This window comes from Branchiostoma floridae, chromosome 11 (assembly GCF_000003815.2).
Source record: "Branchiostoma floridae strain S238N-H82 chromosome 11, Bfl_VNyyK, whole genome shotgun sequence".
NCBI classification, from domain to species: Eukaryota; Metazoa; Chordata; class Leptocardii; order Amphioxiformes; family Branchiostomatidae; genus Branchiostoma; species Branchiostoma floridae.
Genome location: NC_049989.1, coordinates 1,801,354 through 1,819,771, shown reverse-complemented (window position 1 = coordinate 1,819,771; position 18,418 = coordinate 1,801,354). Strand labels below are relative to the sequence as shown.

Genomic DNA, 18,418 nt, shown 5'->3' with positions numbered 1-18,418 from the left:
TGAGCCGGCTGTTCCACTTTAGTGCCTCTGGATAAAGAAGAATACCATTCACACTGCGCAATCATTGGATCATCCTTAATGAGTTATGGGGAAAGTGCCGGAGTTGCGTGGTAAGGCCAATCCCTGCAAATCAGCTTCCTAAAGCTGACTGGGGGGGGAGGGGGGAACAAAAATAAACTTACTTCCATCCCCAAGAAGATCCCATACTCTCTATTATACCCCCCTGTTCTAACTCTGGGACCGACCTAAACCACACTTCTCGGCGGTGCGGATGTTTCCAAAGACTGGACAGTCAGGTTATGTGTCACTGCACTCCTTATATAGTATTGGGATTACATCATAGTAATAGGATTTGAAATCCTTGCTGTGTCGCCTTGACATATATGCTACTGGAAAGGGTTGCAGGTTGTTAATCTCTGGTCCGCTGTTTTTTGTGCTAAGTGTTGGAAAGAGCTTGGGGGAATTTCCCCAGTACAAAGAACCTGTGAAAACTGTACATAGAATAAAAGAGCTTAGGGAATTTCCCCATTACAATAAACCTGTGAAAAATATACATAGCGCCTGTCTTCTCTGTCACTGTCAGTGGAAGATAAGCTCTTCAGTGAGCTTAACGGGATCACTCTTACTTTTCCCTTTCACTTTCCACGACAACTCGCCAAGAAAGGTCATGAACTGGTCTGTAGTCAGCCAGAACCCGTGTGGGCACCCCAAGAGAAGATGGGTAGACGGTGTCAATGAGCATATTAGAAAACTGCACATGCAAAAAAGCCAAACCCCTTTACAGAGGCAGATGGAGGGCAGCAATCAGACCGAAATGTCCAACCCCTGGCAGACAGGGAACAACGGACGCTAAACCGGATAGTGAGTGAGTGAGTGTTTCTCGTTCTTCTCTCACCGTCAGTTATAACAATTTTCTTCAATCAATGACTGTTTTATAAAGGTACAGGGGGGGGGGGGACCTAGTCTCAGTTCTCGCAAAAGAACCCCCTTGACGAAGATGTGCTGGTAGACATCGAACATTTGGGAGGTATGTACTGTACCTTTACAAAACAGTCATAGATTGAAGAAAATTGTTATAACTGTATCCATACGTGACTGATGAACCTCTTCAACGATATTCTCACCGTCAGTGTTGCTGACTCTCTTGATCATCCTCTGCAGCGGGTCGATGTACTTGGACAGCTGCTTCCACTTCTCAAGGTATGCCTGCTCCTCAGTCGGGTTGCGAGGGCTGGCCGCCATCCCCACAGATCCGGGGTTACCTTAAACACAAGTGTCTCTCATAAGTTACATTGATACTTGTCGTGACTTTGTCTTACTTTTGATTCCTATTGGACTCTCAAAATAATATTATTGTCTTACCTTAAACACAAGTGTCTCTCATAAGTTATGTTGATACTTGTCTTGACATGGCTTACTATTGGTTCCTATTGGACTATCAAAATAATATTATTGTCTTACCTTAAACACAAGTGTCTCTCATAAGTTACGTTAATACTTGTCGTGACTTTGTCTTACTTTTGGTTACCATTGGGCTATCAAAATTGTCTTCGTCTCCTTGCATAGGTAGGGTATGAAACCTGCTCTTCCTAAGTGTCACTGGTCAAAGTCATATCCAGTTGCTTGAGTAACTGCTTTTGGCAAATCTCACATAAGTCACAGATCTTCAACACTCAGTGGACTAGGTATACATATTAGTAAGATGAATTATTCAATTTTTCAAATCACACTATGAGGAGTTTGGCACTAAAATTGATCTAGGCACATATCTTTCAGCTCTGAAAACTAGATTTTTCAAAATATTCCAAAGAAACCTAGACAGACTAGCCGCCATTCCCACAGATCCAGGGTTACCTAGCGCAAGTGTTTTATCAGTTACACGTCTCCTACAGTAGCGTAAATTCAAATGTTATCTCTTAAAGAAGCTGAATCATACATCCATTGCCACTCCATGAGAAGGTATTCACTAAATATTCTTCAAATCGTAACTGAAATGAATTTAACGAAAAGTACAGATTTATGCACATTTTTCAGACCTGAAGAGTAAATTTGGGCGATACTTTAAAGAAAGCTTCTGTTTCAAAAGAAAAAAAAATGTTGGTCTATCAGCAAACATTACAGGACAGGTATGAATGTAAGTAGAATAATGCTAGCCAGCAGCTGAGGATCTAGATATACTCACCAGGTGTATTGAGCGAGACAGGAGACTGGACCCCCAACAGTATAAGGAAACACAAAATGTTATCCAGCAGGTGAAGGTCTAGATATACTCACCAGGTGTATTGAGTGAAACAGGAGACTGGACCCCAGCAGGAGTGCGAGCAGTTGCGCTGGCCGGGGAGGGGGCCATGCTTGGCTGGGGGGACGGGCTGGGCAGCATGGTCGCTGGGGAAGCCGCGGACTGAGAACTGCAGAGATGGAGCAGAACATTTGTGCTTGTCTTTATTTATTTATCTATTAATCTCAAAACAGGTGGGTGGCCCCTACAACTTTTGAAAGTTGGTTTCCAAGGGGGCCCATCATACATGCAAGACAAAACGTGTTACATTCAGTCAAAGTTAAGACACCGGTGGACAACATACAGTAGATCACATGAAAACCGAGGCGTCAAAACAAAATCAGTGTCCATTTCACCAATAAGCTTTCATCAGATAAAACCTCCTTGATTTACAGTTCAAAGGTCAAACCAAAAACGTCAAAAGATGGAGTGGAGGTGTCAACATCTTTTTCAGAGGCATCAAATGGCCGAGTGGCTAGGCTTGTGAACACACAACATTGAGAAGTCACGGTTTCGATACCGGGCATTGTGTCATACCTGGGCAGCGATAACGTTCGATACGGGTGTTCTGGACCAGGTATCACACAGGCTTCCATCGAATTTTATCCGTTTCAGTAGTTTGGCAACTAAAATTTAAATCAGTGTTCAGTCCCAAACCCCAGCCACCAGCAAAATAAACCTTCAAAGGTAAATGAATTCACTTTACCAGTACTTACCCTGACTGTGGCGTGTGCTGTCTCTGGACCGACCCGGGCTGAGCGGGAGATGCTACTTGCCTCTGCATGGAGCCAGGCTGCGCAGGTGAGGCCACCTGTCTCTGGATGGAGCCGGTCTGCGCAGGTGACGCCACCTGTCTGTGCATGGTGGTGGTCTGGGCTGGAGACGCCACTTGCCTCTGCATGGAGCTCGTCTGCGCGGGGGAGGCCACCGGCCGCTGCATGGCACTGCTCTGGGCAGGGGATGCCACCTGTTGGAAATGGCAATTATTGCAGGTTTTGTGTATAACTAATGGTTTTATCTATAACTAGTGTAATGACCAAGTGAGCTAGTTTGATTTTGATCCCCAACTGAGTCATATTAAAGAGCTAGTTTGCATGGAGGAGGCCACTGGCCGCTGCATGGCACTGCTCTGGGCAGGGGATGCCACCTGTTGGAGATGGCAGTTATTGCAGGTTTTGTCTAGTACATTTTGTATCTGTAACTAGTGTAATGACCAAGTGAGCTAGTTTGATCCCCAACTGAGTCATACTAAAGAGCTAGTCTGCATGGAGGAGGCCACCGGCAGCTGCATGGCACTGCTCTAGGCAGGGGACGCCACCTGTCGGAGATGGCAGTTATTGCAGGTTTTGTCTACCTACTGTACATTGCATTACCTGTGAAATGGCCAAGTGGCGAGTTTGATTCCCAGCTGAGTCATATCAAAGGCTTTAATGATGGTACATGCTGCTTTCTCTGCTCAGCACTCAGCATTTGGGAAAGTGTATGGTTGTTGAACACATGTCATTACCAACTGACTGGCCACCTGTTACAGTAATTACACAAAGTTGTGTGGCCCAAAGGCTATTGAAATGGAGCTGAAACACCCCAGATATAGCCTGACTAAATCTCGCTTATAGCAGCCCGCCCAACATCTGCTGGCATCCTAGCACGGTGAGGCCAGATACAGCTTTACAGGGAGTACGGAGAGTTTGTGTTACACAGACTACCCAAGATACCTTTCCTTGCAATAGGTCTACCCTTACCTGAACAGAGCCGGGACTCTGGCCTTGTAGCTGCTGACTGGGAGACAGCAGCCCTCCTATGTTCTGCTGTCTCTGTAGAGCTGGTCTCTGTTTCATCATCTGCTGTTGTTGTGACTGTTGCTGTTGTTGCTGTTGTTGTTGTTGCTGCTGCTGCTGTTGTTGCTGTTGTTGTAACTGCTGCTGTTTCTGTTGCTGGAGTTGCTTCTGCTGTAACTGAAGTGAGCGGTGTCTTTTTAGTTAACATCTTGGGTGTAGAAACGAACTTTGCAAAAGAACTGAGTCAGCTTACAGATGTGCCCTAAGTGGCAGAAACTAAAATTTTGTTGTTGTTGTTGTAACTAACTGCTGCTGTTTCTGTTTCTGTAGTTGCTTTTGCTAGAACCGAGGTGAGCAGCATTTCTTTAGTAACTGTTGTCAAAATTTTGGGTGTAGGAAAGAACTTTGTAACAGAACTGAGTGTGTTCTCGCCACAAAAGCGCCACCTACATTGGCTTAACATGGTGGCCCGAAGCAGAACCCCAGTTAGAAGCTCTGAGGAAGGTGTCTAACAGACATTAAAACGTAAGCAAAAGTGAGTATTAACTGGTTGTATAAAAGAATTCTCTTGTATCCTTTATTCCTTACAACTCACCTGCTGTAGTTGTTGTTGTTGTAGCTGCTGCTGTTGTTGTTGTTGTTGTAACTGCTGCTGCTGTAACTGCTGTTGCATCAGATTTTGTTGTTGTTGTTGCTGTTGTTGTTGCTGCTGTTGTTGTTGTTGTTGTTGCTGTTGCTGCTGTTGTAACTGCTGCTGTTGTTGTAGTCGCTGCTGTATCTGTTGTTGTACAAGCTGTGCACGAGTCTGGCCCTGGAACTGTTGCCTCTGCTGAGCCTGGAACTGGGCTGTCAGAGGAAAAGGAAAATTTGTTGTAAAATCATTGGTATTAAACATCATCTACTCCCCCATCCTCCTACGCACGGTCCCAATGGCTAGCTAACTGCCTAATGGAGCCCTGCTGTCTGGTGGCCCACCAGCAGTTACTGTGAGCGTCGCAACAAACTACTAGCTGTCAGCCAATCAGAGAATAGGCCTTTCTTGGGCTTTCTGTTTACAAAAGCCATCTCGCAAAAGGCCGCTGGGAAGCTATCAGCCAATCATGTTACATCTTACATAGCTCCATCCTCCTACGCTTGATCCCCAACGGCTGACTGCCCATATAAGGGTAAGCTCATTAATATTCATAATCAGGGCGGTCAGTAACTGATCTGAGTGCAACAGACAGCAGAGGTGACCACAAGGAGTTTCGACACGACTGTGGTCCCTCTGCGTAGGAGAATGCCACTCCCCACGCTGCACCCCCGGCAACATGAAGCCTCTCTCTGTGAGCTGCAGCGGACAATAAGCGACACCACGCATCCCTTCATAAAGTTTGAAGAACACCAAGAAACAAGGACAAATTCTCTCATTTCCGGTTTTGCTAACAGCACATTAACGTACTCCTGAACCAGGACGGGTAATTTGTGTACAGTAGTGAACATTTGTTTGTGTAATAACAAATCAATTATTGTAAACAATTAGATGTTATCTTGTCGCTCAATTCTTTTTGAAAAACTCTGTCAAGTTGGGAAATGCTGACTGTAAAAAAAACACAATTCAGCTATGCCAAAAAGCAACTGTTACTTATGCAACTGGATATGATTTTGGAGACGGTCAGACGTTTCAACTGGAATCCACCAGTTTTCGTCAGTGACACTGAAGTGATCTGGAAGAAACAGGTTTTTTATACTCTAACTATGAATGAAGACAATTTCAGATGTCCAATTGGAAACGGTGTAATACAATTTCAGGCTGAACACAATTCAGCCTTTTGTACATGTGCTGCAAGAGTTTTTGATGTCAGTAATGTCAATAAACCATTTCTCTCTCCTCAGTTCCTGCCGGCATGTGGGACTTAAACCTCCTATAAGCAAAACTAACAGACACATATATCCCAAGAACTTTATCCATGTAAAGCTCTTCGAACCTTCTTTTAATCGTTGATGTTAATGCCGACAATATTTATTTGCAAAATCATGCCAGAGGGCTAATTCAGTAATTGCATATACAGTCTCAAGAACTAAGAGAAGTAAAAGAGTGATACATAAAACTAATGTCTTAGCAACTATACACACTGTACATGATACTATGAATATTATTGTCAGGTTTGACTTCTTCGTTGAAGGCAGTGGTTAATGAACTCCCACGTTCTGTATGATGGTGGGATTTTGTGCTTTTAGTAGAAATATAGTCTTTTGGTGATCACTTAGGTGGTAAAAGCTTGGTGAAATAGTGACAACTGTTTGAAATAATGTGTTTCTTTCAGTTTCATAGTGGGTACACTGACTTCAGTCCAGGACATTTCAGGACATTTAGGCGCCAATTACACCTAATGGCTTAGTAACGCTATTTTTACAGTATGTTGTTATTTATTGTTATTGTGTTGTTTTTATGTATGCGCATGTGCCCAGGATTGCCTGAAAAACAGGTCAACGCTGACCTGAGATGTATTCCTGGTAAAATAAATAAACCGAAACTGAAACTGAAACTGACTGATAAAATGTGTTTCATTTTCCACTGCATTCTTTGAGCAATATGTACACAAATCTCTTGTGGACAGGGAGCTGTTAATACAGTCACATAACCTACTAAACTTTCATTCAAATATGTACAACTCTGTACCTTGCTGCTGCTGCTGTTGCATTGTGGGACCCATTCTTGCCTGGCCCCCTGGCTGTGGTGGCTGCGGTGGCAAAGGCTGCTGGGAAGTCTGGAACGGCTGCTGGGACTGCTGAAATGCCTGCTGGGAATGCTGAAAGGGCTGCTGGGATTGCTGGAACTGCTGCGGAGGGGGCTGCTGCTGCATAAGCCATACAAAGTTAATTAACACGGGTGCCTAAGCATTTGCACAAACCCTATGGAATTCGTAAAAACATTATGTGATACGCACAAATCACTATGTGACACACACAAACCTTATGCGATTTGCACGAACCTTATGCGAATGACGTAATGTTACGTGACCCGGCAGTGGTCGGCCGGTTGCGCATAAGGTTCGTGCAAATCGCATAAGGTCCTTGTGTGTTACATAGTGATTCGTGCAAATCACATAAGGCTCGTAGGTTTTCGCATAGTGATTCGAGTGATTTCATAAGGTTTGTGCATTTTCACATAGTGATTCGTGCGTATCACATAATGGTCGTACGAATCTCATAGGGTTCGTGCAAATGCTTAGGCACCCCTGATTAATGACGTCACAGATGGCGTCATATGAATGGGATGATGACTAATATGGCAATGAAGGTCAACATTTTCTCTGTTTGATAAGTAAAGGGGTACATTTCTAACGTCGAAAAGGCACAAAGAAACGCTATGAACAATGGGCATTAGGGGAAATATAATAAAAGATCATACATTGCTATGGCAATAGCCGAAAATCTGGAGCCAAAACCATAGGGAAAACCTGTGATTTGGGTCTTTCTGGTGATTCTTAGGAACTACTGTAAATGCAGAAATGTATGCGGTGGTTTAATGTTCGCAGTTTTTGCGGCGTCCGCTTCACCGCAAACTTAAAACCACCGCGAACATTTTTCCATGGCAGTAAGAGACCACAGTGCATGGTGCTACCGCGAAAAGTTCTTTTTCCTGCTGCCGCGAAATTAAATCTGTGCGAATTTAAATGCATTTACAGTATTTGGCCAGGCGGGGGGTCAAAACAAATTCCAAACCTGAAACTGCTGCTGCTGGGACATCTGCTGCTGCATGGCCTGCTGGGTAGACTGGGCCAGCTGACTCTGCAAGGCAAGCTGGGAAGGCTGTGACATCTGCATGGCCTGCTGGGAAGGCTGTCCCTGGGACAGGGAGGTCAGGTTCTGTAGTGCGTTCATCGGGTCTAAAGGAAGGGTAGAAAAAGAACAGGTTACATTTTTTACACAACGCAAAACTTTCTTCCAACACAAAAGTATACATGGACTTTCAACGACCACTGTTGCCTTCTTCAGGATCAATATGGATGACAAATCACTTCAGAGCGTAAACTCACAAGAGTTACAGAGGGTGGGCATTATAAACTTCCTGGTGCTTTCGACCAATTACCTACGTCACGCATCCGCAAGATCACGTGTTAATACAGGTACTAAGATAACATATCTGTAACTCTTGCGAATTTACGTTTTGAGACCTTTTTATCAACATTTTACAAACGTGCGTGTCTTCTACCTTGTTGAGGACCTCCGCCTTGTCTCTGTTGGTCTTTCTTGGTTTCTGAGACAACAAGAGAAATGAAATACATTTTAACAACTGAATCTCTAAAAGCAAGAAAGGATTATGACATTGCATCCTTACCGGTATCTAAATCTAAAAGAATCATAGTATAGATGTATATATAGATTATATGATACAGTGATTTTCTATAAGAGATACTTTGTTGCATTACAATCAACAGTTTGACTAATTCTCGACAGTATTTTGGAAGCTACACTTAACATACAGTTCTATTGACTCAAGTTCGACAGAATTACCCTTAACAACCACCAAATACATGTGATTCTGTGCTAATCATACACATGTAGCAAAGAACCAAAATGACAAGTGAAAAGAATAATGAGCAAAACTCACGGCTGTCACGAACATGCAAGATGAGTCGTGCCACAAGCGCCAGGTACTCCTCCTGTGCAAATAAAACATTATTATTAAAGCATGATTATTACCAACCATAACCTTTGACACAACATCATTTCCCCTGTATTGGGCTTGGCAGTAATATCACTTGTAACATGAATCCAGTTTTCCTTTGACTTGATTATAATCATTTGTGAATATACATGTACAATGTAAATATCACAATGGGCTGGCTTCACAGAGGTTGACCCTTAAGCTGCCAAGCTCTGATATATCCAGCATACATATATATCACTCACTATCCATTGTTTGATTATACTGCAGCTGGGATCCCTGAGACAGGCCTAGGGGTAAAGGGTTAAAGACTGGACCTCTTCTGGACCTCACAGTTAAGAACTTAAGATCCTCCAAAACCCACAGACCACACCATTCCCCTCCCTCAGTTTCTTCCCTTCCTGGCAACGCCCCATACAATTTGTTTTCCATATAGAAAAAGCCATGCTTAGATCCATACATTCAAATAATCTTCGTATGATTCTTGCCTTCAGTGATGAGCTTTCACCTGTCTACTCACAGCTTCTTGCTTCAGAAATGTAGTAAAAGGCAGCAAAGACACATGTAGGTATACAACATGTGCAATGTTTTGGATCTATACTAATTTTAAGACAGGGTGGGGGTGGGGCCCTTCTTTAACTGTTGTTCAGTTGTTTGACGGAGCTGCTAGACTGGTTTTGTGTCTGTATAGGGTTGGTCTATAACGTGCAGAACATTTAGTGTGTCCACTTTTGTGCTTGGTAACTCAGCCCACCTAGATCACCTGAGGGGTCTGTTGTCTCACATTGTGTAACCGTGGGACCGGATCGGGAGAGCAGGGTCACGAACTCTCCCAGAAAAGCTTTGGTTCCAAGCAAGTCATGTAGACACCATCAGAAATGTCAGCCCAGAGAGATATGCATAAATACAAAGACATCTGTGAATGAACTCACAAGTCATAGCTATATATAACTGCCAAAGAGCAGCTTCTCTTATGTGTCTTATTACCTGGATGTCTAACTTTCATTGACGTATCTATAACTTTGTGTGTGCCCATATTAAATATCAACCTATCCTAAGATTTGTCAAAAGAGCTAGAGGTAAAGAAGATATCTCATGTGCAGAAATCTTTGCGGTGGTTTTATGTTTGTGAGTTTTTTTTTGCGGTGGTCGCATCACCACCAACCCAAAACCACGGCAACCATTCTTGCATTACACTGTGTATGACAACTATTAGTGCTATCGCGGAATCCAAACCACCAAAAACACTCAATTTATTGCTACCCCAAGATTAAGTCCCAGCAAACTTTATGAATGCAATTACAGTATAATGATTTACTGCTTGTTATGCAACATGCTGGATGTTTTGTCAAGCTAAAACAATTCAATTTCTCGGTTCATGGATTTCTGTGCCAGCCAACATGATACTACAAGAGAAAGGTTACAATTCTATTATTATATACTGTATATGGTCTGGTAATGCATTGGGAAATGCCAAGCCCTTTGCACTGTCTGAAAGAGAGGACGTACAAATGTCAAAGGGAACGGACAAGATGCCATTCTGGGAGATATCATATTAAAAGGAGCTCTTCCCCTTGACAGTGCCAGGTTGTGCCATCAACGTTTCAGGTTGCAGCACTTTTGAGTTATTACTTTCTTAAAATCAGCTACTTATCCATTACCTTTTCTTCCAGCTACATGTAACTACTTAATATGTTTTACCTCATCAAGAAATGAATACAAAAAATTTGCATTTAATTGGTGGGGGAAAGCAGCATTCTAACTGCAAAATTTCAGGTAGTGCTTTTTGCTAGCTGGGTTTCAAATTAAGTTGCGCTAAGCAAAATATGCGTATTTTGAGCACTGCTTGAAAATTTCCTCATCCATTTGCAGCTGTACCTCCTACACAAAACCTGACCATCCAAATCAGCTTTGGCTCACCTTATATAGCACCTTATATAAAACCAATAACTCCACATCTCTTCCACACCAGTGGCTTAGTCTTTGAGAGGTAATTTGTGGATACAAGCTGACAGCAGAATTCATAGAACTGGAAGCGATCCCTGTAGAAACTTTCCCACCAACTACAAATATCATTATTACTGCATGATCAGACCCAGCCATGCATCCAACTCCAACCATACAGACATACTACTAGTACTATAAATGGCTTGAACAAGAAGTTTATGGGGATTTAATTTTGCGGTAGGGAAAAAATGGGGCGTACGCAATTAAAGATTGCGGTTATCACAATAGTATGGTTGTATCATGGAAACAACAGTGCCAAGTTCATGGACAGCATGTCCAGGAAGAAAGATACAAAACATTTTTTGCTGCAGTACCAATCAAGTTCACACAAGAGGAAGCCCAAAATTAACATTGACCTTTGTCTTCTCAACACATACCCGAATATTGTATACAATCCATCAGAGTTTCTTACATCATACTGACCATAAATATTAAGAAACATACACACACACACACACGCACACACACACACGTACATGTACACATATACAAACACACACACACACAAACACACACACACACACACACACACACATACTCGTACATGTACACATATACAAACATACACACATACCAAAAGCAACACCTCCACTTATCATGAAGGTAACTGTGGTCCAAGAATATTCGATTTGAAGCACTTTTCTAGAGGCTGAGGCAGAACATTTGTCTGGTACACAAAGAGTGGGAAGAGGAACTAAAAAGACTGCAGAGGAACTGAAAAATGCGCAGTCACCTACCTGGTTCCTGTTTCACAATGTATGTTCTACATGTAAGCAAGAATCCTGCTGACACAATACAATACAGACTGTAAGTACTTATATGTACCTGCAAGTAGTGATAATATCAGTTACTGTGGACCCCCTATATACGCCTGATCAAACCCGTTCCAACTCTAATAAAAAGGGATTACCTTTGAAAGGCTTTTGCCCAGGTTTTATGGTATGAACAATGTTTATGGCGGGGGGGAAACTGACAGAAGATAGCCTCCCTGCTAGGTCTGATAAATCCTCGTTGTGTGTTTATCTTTGACAGGAACATTCATCATGGCAAACATGGGGGAGGGTGGTGGGGAATGCCACTTAGTGAACATATTGATTTCATGTACAGATAGACGCTGTGGAAAACTTTCAAGGCATTCCCTGGCGCTACCATAATTCCACATTTTTACTAATTTTAGACATCATTTTTTACTTTATTTCACATGTTGGAAGACTTTAATTTTTTGTTTCCAGCAGTGTTATACATGTATTATACAGTAGAAGCCAGTTAATTTCAAAACGGATTAATCATACTTCTGTTAATTGCACGGAATCCCAAAATCTCAAACCGGATATCTGGATAACTTTGCATTATTGCACCAGCCAGATAACTACAAAAATGTACATGAAATACGCTGGCAAATAGGCTGTACAATTAAACGGTTTCTACTGTATATAAAAAATTATGTTCAACTATTTTGATTTCTTATTTTGTTTCATCTGGATTTGTATGTTATAGTTGTAATTATCAGTCCACTTCTGTTGTGATTTTGTTACTTTAGGCCACACCAATTTAATTTGTTGTTTCTCGGATTTCCCGACCCTATTTTTTCCAAGTTGAAAAAAAACAAAACTTTTCAAATTGAAGGCTACACCTTGTGTTGACAAATTTTCAGTGCCTCTCCTTTCTCAAATTAACTATGGGCCTCAAATTCCAGTAGCTGTATGTGCCTATTTTGGACAGTAAATTTATCTATTTTCTTCAAACGTTGAACTTTGCTAACAGGGACTCCCCAAATGTTGAAATGTTGTTATTTCTGTTTTGTAACTTGAGTAAGCCCCTCAATCTCTCCTACCCCCGACTTTTTTTGCAAAAGTTTTTAAAGATTTTTTTCGACCAACCGACACAATTCTTTTCTGAAAAAATTCGAGAAACAATAAATAAAATTGTGAGCAAAGTATTTCTACATTGTATTCACTTTGTGCTCTTTTTTAAATGCTTGTGTATGTGTACATACATGTATAAAACAAAATAAAAAGCATCAAGTTCATCATTATTACTGTGTAGCCTTGAAGTTGAAAACAAGGCTTGCAAGTCGCGCCAGTGGGATTTGGGTACTTTTTGTGCTTGACAGCAAAGTGATTTAGGCTAATACAGGCTTTCATTTGATTTGAGCAAAGTGATTTTGGCTTATCTAAGCTTTGATTTCGTGTGGAACTTGATAGCATTGAATATGATTAGCCAGACACGCTTTAGTGTTTCAGGCTATTTGGGAACTATGCAGCTGGTGTCCAAGATACATATGTATTTGAAGATTAAACGTATGTCGGCTACAGTTTGATGAATTATCGCGAACCTTTTATGCTTAAAATAGCTCTGCTACCCGTGGTTACAAGTTGCCTGGCTCAGTGTGCAACAACACTGTGTCTCTCTCTGATAAGGGCTGATTTAAGAGTATCATTCAGCAGGGCTCGAAATTCCTTTTTGGAATTAGGTGCACTGGTGCACCCAGCTTAAAAAATTGGGTGCACCAAAACATTTTTGGGTGCACCACTTAAATAAAGTAAAATGTCAAAAAAAAAACTAATAACAAAACTTAGTTATAAGCTATCAAATTATTAAACAAGTAACATGACAGACATTTTTATTATCTTTCTAACACTTAGATGTCAAGAATATGATTTATACTAGTAAACTTGATATCTTTCCATACAAAAACCTAAGAAAATTTTTGGGTGCACCCTGTGCACCCACTGAAAAAAAAATGGGTGCACAGTTCCAATTTTGGGTGCACCCGGGTGCACATGCACCCAGTATTTCGAGCCCTGTTCAGTAAGAGTATAATCCATTCACTTTCTGTGGGAGGCGGAGCCAAAGTCACAGAAAAGATAATCCGGTTGATAAGGCTGAGTTGAAGAAAAAAATGTCCAAACCATGCCAAAAAAACTGCCAACCCCTTTTTTTGTTGCCAAAGGACACAAAATTTTCCATCTGATGGATCAGTGTTTTCAGATCGTTTTCCGACAAGTTCTCCTCATTTCCATTGAAATAGAAATGGCGATATTAATATAAACAGACCCACCAAACGCAGTTCACCTCGTTACCTTGACAACTGAAATGTAACAAAAGAGCATCGCTATCTATACATGTACCAAACCTAGTTTTTCTAGGACTGTAATAGAAAACACTCAATGGACATAAATAGTAAATTTGAATACATTATGACATGTGACAACCCTTGCATGGCATACATACTAGGAAAATATATTGAGGAATGTATAGACGCTAGAAGTCCCTCCAATGATTATAAAAGACCATTTTCATCCCATACTATGCACCGTTGTATTAAGTAGATTAGTCTTGTAGAACTGTAGTTATGTATCAGTAGATGCCATGCTTTGTACATTTGTACCTTGTACAATTGTTGCACAATAAGGCCTAATGTTGAACATATATGTTGAATGTATCGTAAGAGGCAGTAGGGAATGAAAAGAAGTTTTTCACTGATTTTCTTTAAAGTAGATGAAGGACCTCTTTAAATTTTCTATTGGATACAGGGTTAAACAGCAGGCATAGGGGAAAGTTAACAAGCATGTTATATCCATGTACCGGGGGTACAATCAAATAACTGTCCCGAAAATAAGAAAATCTCTTCACAAAATGAAGTCTTCCACATCCATGAATACTAGGTGTTCCTACACCATACGTTAGTCTACACTGACATGCTACAAAAAGAAATCAATTTGTGCTCACATATGTCCAGCCAAACACACTGAAAAGAATTCTACATAACATATGCAATAATTACTCATCCCCACCGCTTCCTAAAGACTGTTGATTCTAACACAGATTACTTTTCCTTATGTTTGGGACACTTAAATGTAACTGAGCTGCCCATTTAAAATTGCATGCATGTTTCTGTATCTATTACAATTTTTTTAACAAAACATGCAACAAGGCAAATGCAACTAAGCAAAGCCTTTGTATCCATTACAAATAGCCTTTATTACACTATATGCTACGAGACAAACGCAACTGAGCAAAGCTGTTAGAATAACAGTAATGCCCTCCAGCGAAACATCCACGGTATAAACAATATTCTAGCTTAGCATATGCTCCTCTGCTGAAGTGTATTATAAAAAATCTGATTGATAGTACATGAAGAAAATGTGACTTAGTAGCCAATGTACCTTGCCCACACCTTTGCTAGGAGTTCCCTCTTCTTGCTGCTCCAGTAGGATATGCTAGTATCAACAATGGTACACAGGAGTTCTGTGGGAACTGCCGGGATCGAGTTGACAAAAGGTCGGGGATTATGTGAACATGGCTGGCCAGCTGAGGCGCTAATACCTGTCACATATAGCCGCGGCCACAGGTAAATGCCAAAGGCCTTCGGGGGGCTATTAGCATACACACTAGAGCAAAATGAATTCCCTGTAGCGGGCAATCAAAGATTTCGTTTTGGTCTTTTCTGTCGGGCTGGCGTGTGACCTACATACTGATTTATGGCATATAACTTACCCAAAATATCGTTATTACTTTCGCCCGAAAGGTTACGTTTCCAGGTGCGTGTGTCTGTGAACGTGATAACTCCAGAATGTCTGGGTGGATTGGCATGATTTTTGGTCTGTGGGTAGGTCCTGATGAGACCGTGTAGTGGTGAGATTTTGGGCTTCTTATGGTACTGCAGCAGAACTTCCAGCTTTGATATCTCCTGTTCTGGGCATGCTATGGTTTTAATTTTTTAGAGAACAGGTACAAGCTTTTCAATGATAATACATGTAAAACAATTCAATAAACAATTCAATCGATGATGGAAAGTAATAATGGAAATATAATAGATCATCTTAAGGTTTCTGCACTTTTTGTGTGAGTGTAGCAAAGATAAAAGTCTGTTGACTCTCTATTTTGCATTACTAATGTACTACCTTCACATTTGATCCAGCTATTTCTCTGCATGATTCTTCTTACAAGTCATCATTTCTGACTGAAAAAACACATTGAACTGAAACCGCAGAACTGCACTACATGCGTCACATTTCATTCCACAACGTTGTTCGTGCCTTTTTCGCCCCCTTGAAGTGTTGCCTGCGCATCATCCGCATTAATGAAGAGCGTTTGAAACCCGCATGTAGGACATCCTCCACGTGTCTCTCCATACGAGTTCTGACGTCAACGCGGAGCTGTTTTCTCTGGCTCCCCGGGGCAGGGGAGTGCTGATTGCAGTCAGCACTCAAGGCAGGATCCTTTTTGGTTCTACTTCAGATATCCAGACAAAAACGGGGGCTCGAAATACCACCTGCATATGCAGGTTAGTGCAAGTAAAATTGAAGCTGTGCAGATATTTTTAATGTCTACCTGCACCTAACCTGCACGGGTCCATGTACTGGGTTTTATTCATAAATGTCCTATGATGTAGGTATATATGGATTGTTTTTAGCTGCATTGACTGTTAGCAACTATAAAGTATAAAAGAAAAATACCAATGGGTGACCTGAACAATTTCAGTATGATCCATACTTCCTAAATTCAGACTCAGAGTGGTGCAGGAAATTTTCAATGCTAGTTGCACCAGTGCATATAGAAAAAAGTATTTTGAGCCCTTAAGGCAGAATCCTTTTTGGTTCCACTTCAGATATCCAGACAACAGCTCTCTGCTTTCAGACTCCATCTCCAGGCTGTACCGATTGATGCTCACAGCTTATAGGAATAGAACATCTCCGAAAACAAGAGCTCAAACGTTGGGCTATATCAGGAAAAATGGAGGGTGTGATGGGGTTTTGGAGAAGATCAGGTTGTTGGAGTGGATCCCCCTATACAGAATGATCCTAGTTCCATACATACAGCTGCTTATAGGATAGAACATCTCCAAAAACAAGAGCTCTAATGGCGGGCTATTTCATGAAAAATGGAGGCTGTGTTGGGGTTTTAGAGAAGATGGTTGTTTGAGTGGATCCCCCTATTTAGAATTATCCTAGTCGCATACATACAGCTCATTGGATACATGTAGAACACCTCTAAAAACAAAAGCTCGAACATTGGGCTATATCAGGACGAATGGAGGGTGTGGTGGGGTTTTGGAGAAGATGTTTGTTGGAGTGGATCCCCTCAAGAAGAATGATCTTAGTTCCATACATACAGCTTATAGGATAGAACATCTCCAAAAACAAGAGCTCCAACGGCTGGCTATTTCGGGACGAATGGAGACTGTGACACGGTGGTCACGTTGCTAGGGTATTATCCGCGTTGCCAGGTCAGAGTGCTCCGCCCACAATTCGGCCCGCGCGAGCCGTGGCGGTGTGAAAAAAACAACACAAATTTCATCCAACATAACGCACGATATGATTATCACATCAGGAAAAAATTATATGCACACGAAAATTACATTAGTTCGCCTTAAAAAGATCTCAATTATTTGGGATGACCATGTGCAAAACGCTTCAAATCGCCCGCTGTTTCATGTGCGTATTGGAGGTCGTTTTGGGTCACTGAACTTTGAACTTTGAATTTAATGCTGTATTTTACGCACCTGGCAAAGCTTTGACCTATGCTTTAGACTTTAGGACCTCTAAGAATATTCCACCTTATGCAGTTTTAAGTGTCTACGACTTTTTAGCTAATTTTGTCACATTTTCACTACGTTTTGTCCCATAGTTCCACAGCGATGGAAGAGAATCGATTGATTTTTCTCCAAGATGGCGGCGATAGTTTTTTCTTCACGATGAAGTTTTTCTGGTCAGCTTAAGTATAAACTATCGGTAGATATGGCTCAAAATACGAATCGTACGTTTTGTTAAGATTTTCACGTGGAAGAATGGCTATGCTCTAGACTTATAATTAGGTTGTCGGCGAACATCAGAGTGGTTTTTTCTCGCCTCCGTACGTCCTTACAACAACATCTTACCTGGGACGGCAGTGATATGGAAATGAGCTGGCGTGGCCCCATTGTTGTCGTCCCGGGCGCGAAATTTGAGAGAGAATCGGCTGTAGCAAATTATTTGTACAGTTTGTTGTGTCTGCAAGATTTAAGCTACCAATAATTCTACAAGATCTTTAGTGCACTTTCGCAGCTGCACTTTCTCCCTTAGTTAAGATTGTTTTAGAAATTTTGAACGAGGTCCCAATAGTAAAATGGCGTCTTTTGTAAACAAAAGAGAAAACCGGTTTCATCCGGTTCCGCTGTCAGGTAACAACACTACATATCTGACCCCCTACTTCACAAAAGTTTGATCTACTACTGTGCTTCTTTGATAGTTTCTTTGTAGTATTGAACCGTTTTCATTTTTCTACCAAGGGCGCCAAAAGTTGAGTTTTTTCGTCTAGCGTATGCAAGCCGATAGCACATCAAACGCTTGGGTGTGTAATGTTACGAAGCCTAGTGAATTGCGAACTGCAGATTCTGTTACAAAATTCACGGCAATGTGAAATTGTTTCTACAAATAGCGGAGAACGAAGTTTTTTCTTCATTTTTTAGTTATTTTGTAGGACAGGACTAGACACGCCGGTTCGTGAATCTTTATTTGAAGACGCACTTTGTCGAGAGGTCAGTGTGTATTACGTTCTCCCGTGTGCGGTAAGCTTCCGTGCAAATGTTCAAAATATAGATTTCACTTCACCGAGAAACTAAACTGGTGTTCTGTCGTTCAATTGTGTGTGTGTGTGTGTGTGTGCGCGTGTGGAGTGAGAGAGAGAGAGAGAGAGAGAGAGAATATTAGACTTCCG

General features: G+C 41.6%; 1 protein-coding gene across 1 annotated transcript in view; it reads right to left on the bottom strand.

Annotated features, from left to right (window-relative positions):
* LOC118426117 (mediator of RNA polymerase II transcription subunit 15-like) overlaps nt 1-18,418 on the bottom strand; it is a 55,969-nt gene that overhangs the window by 11,920 nt on the left and 25,631 nt on the right. Inside the window, exons 3-11 of the mRNA XM_035835375.1 lie at nt 8,654-8,705; nt 8,255-8,299; nt 7,765-7,928; nt 6,719-6,896; nt 4,683-4,902; nt 4,021-4,105; nt 2,995-3,245; nt 2,275-2,408; nt 1,125-1,262 (exon numbers count right to left, since the gene is read on the bottom strand). Coding sequence (XP_035691268.1) covers nt 1,125-1,262; nt 2,275-2,408; nt 2,995-3,245; nt 4,021-4,105; nt 4,683-4,902; nt 6,719-6,896; nt 7,765-7,928; nt 8,255-8,299; nt 8,654-8,705 — 1,267 coding nt within the window. The remainder of the gene's footprint in view (nt 1-1,124; nt 1,263-2,274; nt 2,409-2,994; nt 3,246-4,020; nt 4,106-4,682; nt 4,903-6,718; nt 6,897-7,764; nt 7,929-8,254; nt 8,300-8,653; nt 8,706-18,418) is intronic.